This window comes from Pomacea canaliculata, linkage group LG6 (assembly GCF_003073045.1).
Source record: "Pomacea canaliculata isolate SZHN2017 linkage group LG6, ASM307304v1, whole genome shotgun sequence".
Classification (NCBI taxonomy): Eukaryota; Metazoa; Mollusca; class Gastropoda; order Architaenioglossa; family Ampullariidae; genus Pomacea; species Pomacea canaliculata.
This window is the reverse complement of record NC_037595.1, coordinates 3,432,231-3,443,231: the sequence shown is the minus strand read 5'-3', so window position 1 is coordinate 3,443,231 and position 11,001 is coordinate 3,432,231. Positions and strand designations below refer to the sequence as shown.

At 35.9% G+C, this 11,001-nt stretch overlaps 1 protein-coding gene across 2 annotated transcripts; it reads left to right on the top strand.

The window, feature by feature from the left end:
* Positions 1 to 304: 304 nt before the first annotated feature.
* On the top strand, positions 305 to 10,339 carry LOC112566285. Of its 2 annotated transcripts, none has more exons than XM_025242347.1 (7): positions 305 to 728; positions 3,005 to 3,782; positions 4,082 to 4,633; positions 5,021 to 5,206; positions 5,753 to 5,838; positions 6,081 to 6,329; positions 6,715 to 10,339. In XM_025242347.1, the coding sequence occupies exons 1-7, from the start codon at positions 705 to 707 to the stop codon at positions 6,748 to 6,750; spliced, it is 1,911 nt and encodes a 636-aa protein (XP_025098132.1). In that variant the 5' UTR covers positions 305 to 704; the 3' UTR covers positions 6,751 to 10,339. The 2 variants fall into 2 exon arrangements, with proteins under 2 accessions (XP_025098132.1, XP_025098131.1); XM_025242346.1 differs by lacking the exon at positions 305 to 728 and adding an exon at positions 742 to 1,228.
* Positions 10,340 to 11,001: the final 662 nt, after the last annotated feature.

Below are 11,001 nucleotides of genomic sequence, written 5' to 3'. Positions count from 1 at the left end.
GAACTATACAACGTCCTTAATATTCCACATTTAACCAGAAATATGAAAGCTGAGATACATGTATTCCTTTCCATCAACTATCTGAAGTAATTACGTACTACAATTTCACATGTGTAAAATAATAAATTATAAAAATTACGATATTATGCGTTACACTCTTTAGGATAGTCTGGCCGGTCTGGTGCTAATCTACTTGTCTAGAGGGAAGAGAGACAAATTTTGTAGAGAGATGATATATAACATATGATTATGATACACTTTTAGGACAGGGTAGACACAAATCACGGGGCAACAACACTTATCTTCCCTGTCAAGCATTACCTCCCTGTAGCGGGGTGCTCTCACGTCACATGGCTGACTGTGTGCGTGTGTGCGCGTAACATGCACAGCTCAAAATTTGCTTCCTAGATACATACATGTGTCCGACTGCACAAACCTCTGCTTATTGTGCTCATAATTGTGCGGTTTTACACATTCTCGCCATATGAGGACTGACTTTACCCGAAGCTGTTGATATTCGACCAACATGGAGCCGGTCTGCACAATGTCGAGTTTATTATCGTCGGGAAACTCTAGCTGAAGACACTGCATGAACAAGCTGGAACATATTGCGGGGGAAAGAAGGCCAACCTGTCCTCGTTGTACACCCACGATGTGTGAAGGCTAAACGGTGAGCTACAGTTAGAGGCAGGGAATTCCCAGAAATGGCTGACGTCACTGTTGCTGAGGTAAGGACAGGTGCATCGAGTAGATTGGCAATCAGTACACTACCTGCACTTGTGGCACGTCTTTGGTTTGTAGATGAAGTTTGTGTACTAGAGACTCGACTGCCGAAGGTTAGAAAACTCGCAACCACTCCCAGGAACACAGTAGATAAGAGTTTTTACATCCTGAACACGTTTATTACAAAACTTTTGTCTCCTCCAATGATCGAGTCCGGAAATTCAGTACTTGGAAGTCAGTGCACATGTTTAGCACATAACCATGATGTCATATGATATTTGTTTGCCATATAAATGTACTTACCTGATCTGCGAAGCCATTTCGAAGAAGGAAGCTGAGTTGATTGCAGTAGGTGTATCTACGCAGTCTACCATCGTTGTGTAGCAAGTTCAAAACATCGGACAAGTACGCGCTGAATTTTAATAAGACAAATCATAAAAGTATATAAGACAAGAAGCTGCAGATAGCAATGCCGCTTCGAGTGAGCAGTGACTGGTCTTCAGATGTAAGTATATAGAGAATGTTTTATAGCTTTGAAGTGGAACGCAATCAGGGTTAGGTAAAAATAAACGTCAGTATTTAAATGTTTCTGAGCATTAACCTATAATTATTTTTGTTGTTGTTGAAAGAGTGAAAACTATGTTAAGAAATGTTTGTTAATAATAAAATGTTTATAATCAGGACTTAAAATGCAGTAATTTACTAACAGCAAAATGAAGATCTTTTTGAGACTGATATTTAATGTTTAAGTACAATTTTCCATTCACTGTTTTAATTCAGTGAATTAATAAATGATTTATAAAGCATATGTTTGACTTGACAAGTAACTGTGCTGTATAGTTCACACACACACACGAACGAACTTTAAAGAAATCTATAAGAATTTTTAGCCTATATAGTAGAGTGTAAGAAGGTGAGACTCAATGGTCACCAGTTATTTTGCCCCATAGGTTGTGTCAAATCATCCCAACTACGTCCATTTCATCCCAAGACCAACAAGTCAAATTGTCCCAGGCCCGATCAGTGACATATCTGCATGTAATAATAATAATAATCATAGGCAAACAAAGTCAAAATGCAAGGTTACAATAAATTGATGACATCTTTAATTTAAAAGATTATTCAAAGAGAAAAATCATGTTTATTCACCATTGTAAGATACATTCTCTGCATTCATTTTGCCAAATGATCATTTTTGTTTAGTAAAATAGTGGCTAACCTTATTTGCAGAGCTTTGTTTAAGATAGGCAGCTGAGCTTGTGTATCTATATTGTTCAAACAATGTTTGGGTATTTTGGTAATATTTAATGTTAATAACTACTTCTGTCATCGATGATCTTTTGGGCCTGGGATGATTTGACTTAATGGTGTTCGGACAAAATGGACACAGCTGGGATGATTTGACTCAGGCTGTGGGGAGAAATAACCAGCCCTCAAGTCAATCAATTTGTGGAGCAGCACTTAACAATAGATGGAATGGAAAGCTATAATGCATGGCAGGCATGTCGAGCAAGTGGGCTGCATGAGGCCCTTTGCAAGCACAAAGGACACAGTAGTGATTTGCAAAATCTGTTATATAGGTCTTTTCATACCTTTCTCAAAAGTTTAAAAACTTCAGGAAGTTTGCCACAAGGATTATGGCAATGTTTGGTTCTACCTATCTGTGAACAGTTATTTTCCTTAATGAAATCAACAAACACAGAGACCAAAACTGACTGATCAACACCTCTCATCTCTGATGAAAGTTGGAACTGCACAGACATTTCAGTCAGACATAGCAAAAATTATCATATAAAAAAGGTGTCAAACACTGAAAATAGTCATAAATAAATTTTCACTTTGAACTGTGGTAATTTGTGGTGTGTACAATGTATTTGTTACTGTTGCATACAAGTCTTTGTTGCTGTTTATTATTTTTTCTTTTGTTAAATTACTTCATTACTTTGCATTCATGAATGTGGCTACCCACTAAACCATTTATATGCATTCTGCAATAATTTTTATTAAATGACTTCCATTACTTGTCATGTGTGACCCTTGGGGGACTCAGTTTAACATTCTTGATGTGTGGGATATGCATAACTTTGCTACAATTATCCAGGAGTCAAAATAACTGAAAATAGAAAAATAGGGTTTTTAAAAATTAAGTGTGCACTTTTGCTAAGAACAAATACATCAAAATGGACATGAATATACAATTTGCATCCTTCAAGAATCATAGAATCATGAGACAAATAGTACATTTGTCCTTTGTTTAATTTATGTTTCTTGTGTCTTTCAGCTGATGGATGTGAAAAAAAATGCACAGCATGTCAAGATAAAAAAACCTTCGAGTCCTGAACTCTATGAAGATGCTGCCAGAATTCTTGAGGAACTTTTTGCAAAGCGACTGGAAGATCAATTTCCTGGTAATCCTCATCGTCGACACCGAACAGATCCTTTGCCCAGCCAAGTTGTGCAAGTACCGGTTGATAATTTTTGTGAACAAGGTGCCTTGGAAGACAGAAAAGCTCATACTTTGCCATCAAATCCAAGGCAATACATCAATCAAGGTTTGAAACAAAGAGATGTGAACACGCTTGGAAGGAAAACTAGCGATACACAACATTCTGCTGATGCTGGTTCCATTTCATCAGCAGATACTGAGGGAGACAGCTCTTCTGTAACTGATAAACGCAGAAAGAAAACCTTGTTCCGCAAAGCTAAAGACAGATTGCTTCATGCTTTTCATCGACAATCAAGATCTACAAGAATCTATAATAATTCAGATGGAGATCTGAAAGATGAAGACAGAGGTGATGCAAAGGGAAGAACTTTACAGAAGGCTTCTCCGAAACATAAAGGAAAGGAGAAGAAGAAGGGTGTGGTGGAAAGTGTTGTCAGGAGACTTTCAACAAAGAAAGACAACAGTGATGGTAGCCAGAGTGTCAGAAGTGAGGAGAAAAATGGCAGTCAGTTACCTCAGAAAGAGATTGGCAGACATAAGAACTCTGGAAAAGGTTTGATGAAATCTATCCGAAGGTCCCTTTCCAATAAGAAGGAGAAAGGTTGTCCTCCAGGTTGGTGTTCAGTTCCAAGATTTGTTTGTTTTTTGTTTGTTTTTTCAGGAAGAGATGTATAGTCTGAAAAGTTGAATTTGCTAATTTCACTTTTAAAATACTGGAAGCTGATGAGATTAAAAAGTGAAAATAAAAATGATTAAATAAACAAACGAATTCCCTTGGGCTTCAGTCTGAATAATGAATTGATTAAAGAACTGTGATTTTTATAATAATTTTAGTACTATTATCTATATTAAATGTTTTTGAATCATGTGTTTGCCATCTTTTTGTGAAACAAATGACTTGCATATTTACAGAGGGATCTTCAGTTGATGATTCAAGTAAGACAGCAACCTCGCAAGGCTCTCCGGACAGTCTTCCACTGTATTCACCTCAGTCTGTTGCACAGTCTAACAGCACTGCAGAACATGGGCAAACAAGATATGGGCTTGCTCCTGGCAGACACGATCAAGGACTTGCAGTATCACCAGGCCGCAACTCACCATCCCCATTTCCCCAAAGCACAAGCACAGACTCTTATAATGACAGTGGCAACAAATCCAGCAGCATTCATTCCCTTGCTTCACCCCATGTTAACTCTTCTTCCAGTTCCAAGAATGTCTTGGATTATCCAGGAGAGGATATTCAGTTTATGGATGATGACGGCAGAATAAGAAGCAGGCATGCTTCTGGAAATGACAAAAGATCAAGCACTATTTTTTTTCAGATCCCTCCGCCTATGGTGACAGTGGATTCAGGATATTCAAACAATGGAACCACCTCACCTATTCATCCTCCACCACCTCCACCCCCACCTCCACCAGGGGAAAGTGTTCAGTTGCAAAGATCTCGTTCTTTGCAAGAAGACGGTATGTTTAATTTTGACGTAGTATTTCATTTTCAGTAAATGTAAGGATCATTGAATATAATGCATGTGGGCTTATCTAAACACACCTATGCCTCCTGGATCTTATGTTCTGCCTACAAAGATATAGGTAAAAAAACTGAACATATTACATTTATTATATGCACTTTATTATTATCTATTTCACCCTTTGTGGGAATTATTTAATTTAAAAAATACTATGCTGATACATGTGGGGTTAAAAAGTATGAAAAGCAGTATGATCAAAGTGGTTAATTTTGACCATTTGTCTTCACATTGCCACAATTAAAACAAAACAAATACAGCATGCACATTAGAGGCAGTCTTGCTGGTGTTTATTTTCTTTTTAATGTGTTTCTTCATTTCTCAGGTGATACCAATGATGGGGCTGGAGGAGGTGCAAGTGGAGGTGTCCCTTTTCACAACAAAACTTCTGAAGAGAAAGAGAAATTATACTCCAAGATTGCCCAAAAGCTGATCACCATAGCAGATAAATTCAGTGCTGAAACTGGCCTTCCAGATTCAGAGGCCCACCACAAGACAGGATATCAAGAAGGTAGGTCTTGTGACTGTATTCATATGACTGCTATAACTAGTTTTTATAGTTATTTCCTTGCTTTAAAATAGGCATGATGCACTTTATAAAAAGAAAGTGAATGTAACCAAGTGGTGGGGGTGTTGTGATGTGATGTTGATGAGGCTTAAACTTCCACTCACTCAAATCAGACACAGGAACAGCACCATGAAAAATGTCGCGTCCTTCATTTTTAATGGCTTTTGCACCAGTGTGCTTCTCTCCTCACGTCAAACTAGTCTTTTGATGTCATACAACTATGACGTCTGTCATTTCGTGCTCAGCTCTGCCCTTACATTGTCCTAACTAATCACCACCAGATTATCACCCTTCTGCTTGAAGTACTCAAATATACAGGCTGAAAATGAACCTAGGAGACGTATGGACACAAAGCAAACACATTCCTAAAAATATTTACAGACACATCTTCTGCCTTAACTAAATTGGTGTTTTAGCAGATTCTTTTAGCGAAAGCATTAGATTGTTACACGATTATGAATATAATGTTGCTGTGATTTTTTTTTTCAGCTGCTGTTAGCCTAACTGACCTAGAGAACCTAGAGAAAGAACTTATTGATTGTTTAAGAGGCAAAGGAGATGAACTTTCACATAAAGTAAGTACATTAACAGTCTTCTGCATGTACTATAACAAGATACCTATTGACATCAATTGCTTGTTTTATTTTTTGGACATTGCTTTCAGTTTAACCATCCCTTAAAGGAAGAATGGAATGCAGTCTTGTTTTCAGACAGGAAAGTGAAATTTTGGGGACATTGTGGTCAGAAGATGAAAGCAAAGATGACATTTGATAATTTTCTTGATATTGATTCACTAACCATGTATCATTGATTTCAGATTGATGCTCCAGCAGAAAAGTTAGTTGAGCAGACCAAAGCACAAACATATGAACGATTTGAAAAGACTATTCAGCATTCTCTGGGTAATGAAGTAAGCTGGAACCATCTTGCATTGTTGTTCTACTCAACAAGAACAGTTGTGAAAGCTGTTGGGCGTAGCTCTGAGGCTGCAAAAGACGTAACAGAAATGACTTTAAGATACTTCAGTGACAAATTTGCAAGCTGGATTATCGACCAGGGTGGCTTTGTAAGTCTTGTTTCTTCCTGTGCAAAAATGCTTTAATTCAATTGCATCCATTGTTTCCATATCCTATTGTTATTCAGGAAGATTTTGAGTTGTAATTCATGCAAATATTTTTATGTTGTGTTATTGAATCTAAAAGTAAACATAAAAAAAAATCAAACTTAGTGGAAGATGTGTTTCTCTTAAAATGCATGAAAATGCACAATGGAAAAAAAGCAGTGTATATTTAAAGTTAGATAAGATTTTTATTATTGATTAAACAAATATATTAATTTAGTACTTTTTGTAATATGTTCTCATGATGATAGTCAATTATTATGAATTGAATTGTGCTATTATGAATTGATTTTTTTATTTAGTTTGTTTTTGGTTTGTTTTTTTTAAAAAGGAGACATTGGCAGAATCAGACTCGGAACTAGATTGACAAAACTCAAATCGGCACAAGTGCTGTGAACAACTACTGTCCTGACAATAGCAAAATAAAGGAAAGAAGAATTTTTACTAAAAGTTTTAGCATGTATATATGTCATCATGGAACTTGGGACCAGATGAATGTCATGCCAAAAAGGGACTACGCAGATGGCTGAAGTTCAGACAAGTTTGGGCTTGCTTTTACCTTCTCTGTGCACAGAGAAGGTATGGATATACTACTTTGTTTTATAGTATTTATTAGGCAGCTCTGCATTAGCCTAATGGACCTGTTGTTGCAGTGGATGTTTTATAGAAGTTAAAATACTCCAATGCAATTACTCCCATAAACACAATCAAGAACATACTGTAGGAAATAGGTGTTTTTAAGTAGGATGAAATGTGCAATAGTATTAATAACATACAGAAAACAGTTTAACCAATTATATACAAAAATCACGTGGCCAGCTTGCATAACTTCCTGTGGCATTACAGCTGTAACTTTCACTGCTGACCGTACACATTGTTCTTAATTCACAGATCGTTTATGGTCTATTAACTGTACGAAAGTCCAGCTTGGAAAAGTAGCAGATATATTCCTATGCAGCATAGTCATTGAAGACCACTGACTGTCCTGTAGCGATGCATAAATTTACAAGGGCTAAGACCCTAAGCACAAATACCATACAAATAGGAACCAAACAAGAACTAGCTCTAGATCTAGCTCTGCAGCCACTTAGAAAAGTGAGATTTCTGGCTCTTCCTTAATCTGACATTAAAATTGCTCTTTCTTTGCCCAACATTATCTAGTTCTGAACTTCTGACTCTACATTAACTTTGAGAGACTTATTGCAACCCTCCCCACTACTCTACACGCAGGCATATCCACTGACCTTTTTATCCTGTGGATGATCCTACAACTGAAAACTCTCTCTGAACAGCCTGCAGACTGATAGTAGTGACACGAAATTCGAGCCAGCCATACCCACCCATGGATGGAGCATTTTCTGTTCTCAGATAGCAAATTGGTTTTCTTCATCTAGTTAGTTAAGTCCTATAGACCTCACCTCATTTATGTACATTCCTACTTCAGTAGACTTGTCAGTCTTCTGGTCCTTTTTATAAACAGTTTCCAAAACTGAAACGTTTCTTATATTTGTGCTGTTGCTGTTTGCCTGATGTAACACAGACCAAACATATTAGATCGTGATTAAATGCTTTGGACTTTTCCTTTTTAGCTTTCGTTAGAGATTTGTTAACATTTTTTGTTTGCAATTGATGAGGGTCAAGACTAAGACATCATCCAATTGATTTATTTGGTATCAGGGTACATTAAGGTACAAGAAATCTATTAGCATATATCTGTGCTATCATTTTTTTTAATCATTCAGAATGTTTATAATTCACATTTTTACAAAATGAAAACTACTCACATTGTTCACAAAATGTGTCATTAGCATTCTTTTCTTTAATATGTTCCTTGTTGCTTGATACAGAGTCTGTGATTTCTGCTTTGTACTGTTTTTTTGTAACTGCATGTATAATATTAACTAAATAATAATAATGGTGTAAGCTTTTATAGTGTGGTATCCCAGCCAAAGCCAGGCTCTCCACGCATTACAAATAAAAAAAATGCAACAGAAAATTCCTGTGGCTCTATGAAGTTAATGGAAATGCTAGGCCGTTCTTCTGCTGGATGGCATTCATAGACCAAGATAATGGTGAGACATATCTACAGATTGGAAAGTCATTGGACTAGAGCAGAATAGATATATAATCAGACACATAGATCAAGTCATCAGGAGAATTTCCACATGATCGCAAATTAGAAATTACAGTAAAATGTGTAAATAAATGACTGTTTGGCACTGATAAAAAGTCTATCACAAGTATGACTTGTGAAAATAAAGAAACTGTGATGGCGTTAGCCAGAGAAGAGTAACGGTGATGAGAGAATGTTGAAAGAGGAAAAACAAAAAACCACAGGTGAGGAAACCGTCCAGCACAATGCCGATGATGTCATAAAAAGAACAGTAACATTAAGTACTAAAAGCACCACAAATCCAAGTAGAAAACAAAAATGCAGAGAACAATCTGTTTTAGAGATTTGTTGCTGATGGGGTAAACAAGGTGATGTAGCTAATAATATAGGTAGAGATTTATTGGGGTTTAATAAATCTGTGTAAGATACTTGATATGGCTAATAAGATTATGCATGATTAACCATTAATAGTAATATCAGTAATATCAGACAATCACATTTTTCCCAGAGAGTACATGCTGATGTGGGAGCCTTATATCAAGCCAGAGTAGCCCTGTTTCCAGCAAAACATGTTAAAGGATAAAAAAAATATCCTCCTGATATAAATTAGAATTGTTCCTCATCAAATGGTTGTGTCAAACATCTACAAATGGTAGGAGAGAATATGGAGGTGGGATGGGGTTGTGTTTTGTAAACAAGTGCAATATGCAAAGAAAGAATAACATGCCTGAGACTAGATCTGAACTCAAGGATACCTGATCCAGTCTATATCAGTGATCATAAAGAGAGAAAAGAGAAGTATTTGTTATAGATTATTATTATAATGTTCAAATCCCATTATGTTTTACATGCAAGTATCCATTAGGTGGAAACATGTTCTTCTAAAAGAGCTACAGTGTTTTTTCTCAAATAATTTTTGGATATTTTATGATGGATGTCTGAAAATTTGTAAGAACTACTTAGATTGTGATTCTAGTTTATTAATGTCCAAGCCTAATTCAATAGTACATAACATTCCTCGGTAATTTTGGTATGTGTGTCTAGCAGTAAAAAAAGGTTTGAATAAAAAAAATTAGAATTTGAGCATTTCATTTTATTTGCCAGGTACTTAAGGGTATTTAATTTTTTATTTTATATCTTTTTGCTAAACTATTTAGAGCATGTTTGAGAGTTTTCCATACTTTAAGTGCCATTCCAGTATTGTGCACAAGGATTTTTTGACTGGAATTTTAAAATGACATTAGCTTTGATAACACTCAGATTTTTGGAGTATGTTGCAAATCTTACATTGCATACAAATCGTGTAAAGTATAATGATTCAGAAAGTGTGTATCATTATATCTTGGTTAAAAAAATATCAGAGAACATAACCTTAGCTAGATCTGCATCATCTCTTGGTTGTTTATTGTCTCTCATATAGTTTATGTATGTAGATGTATTTTGTGAAACTGTTCTGGTATGGTTCATTCTATATTTTGTGTGCAGCATGCAAATGTGTATGTGGTGAGAAAAAGAGGAAAATGACTCATTTCTGTGTGTCCATTTTTATCTTTGGTAAAACACTTTATAGACCCTTGCATGTGAACATATCTGATATTTTTGTATTCATGATGTTAAGAACTATTGTTATGTTCACATAAAGCAGAAAAGAGCTTGACAGTTTCATATTTTAAAAACTGATTGTACCAGTGAAGTCTTTCTAATTTGTGAAACATTCCAGATTTTTGTGCTCACCTTGTTGTGCAAGGATATATATTGTGATCTCCATGTTACAGATTTTTTTAGTTTTCACTGGTTATGGAAATAAAGCTTTCAATTTTTTTTTTTTTTAAAATCAAATGCATTTAAAGTGCTGAATTTGTGCAAGGTTATTCATTGATTGAAAAAAGTGCTCAGATCTATTTTATCTGTTTTCTTAATTGCCGTCCTTTTAAAAAAAAATATTTTCGAAGCAGGAATGCATGATCAAGATACAGCAGTAATGATCAACCGGCCAATCTGTCCTAATACACCCTTTCACACACACAATAATGCTACAATTAAACAATGAACTGTTGTTGTCTACTTAAGATGCGAAAAAACGCGATAATTACGTTAATCTTCGGGCAATTGCTATTTTTTTCACTTTTAAGTTGGCAATTTCTTTATCGATATTAGTCGACCGTATCACCTCGATCATAGGCATGCAAACTCCTCTTCGCATTATGTTTCACTGTGCAAGGTAGACGTGTGTAATGAGATAGGGAATTAAGATAGAAAATAGAAATCATAGTTGCTTTTTTAAAATTCTGACTTGATATATAAACAAATTAAAAGATGCTAAAGTGTGAAACTTATGGACTAACAATTTCTGTCGTCGGTGGTCACATCCAGGGATGGGCAAGCTACTTTTAATTTGTAGCCGGCTAGGCTACAGCTACTTTTTTTCAAAATGTAGCCGGCTACACTACAGCTACAATTTTGCAAAAAGTAGCCAGCTACTTTGGGCTACTTTTAAAATGTAGC

Coding starts and splice junctions, on each gene's coding strand:
- LOC112566285 (XM_025242346.1), top strand. CDS start 1,193: ATGCCGCTTCGAGTGAGCAGTGACTGGTCTTCAGAT. Junction 3,783..4,081: donor GGAGAAAGGTTGTCCTCCAG/GTTGGTGTTCAG, acceptor GCATATTTACAG/AGGGATCTTCAGTTGATGAT. Junction 5,839..6,080: donor GAGATGAACTTTCACATAAA/GTAAGTACATTA, acceptor CATTGATTTCAG/ATTGATGCTCCAGCAGAAAA.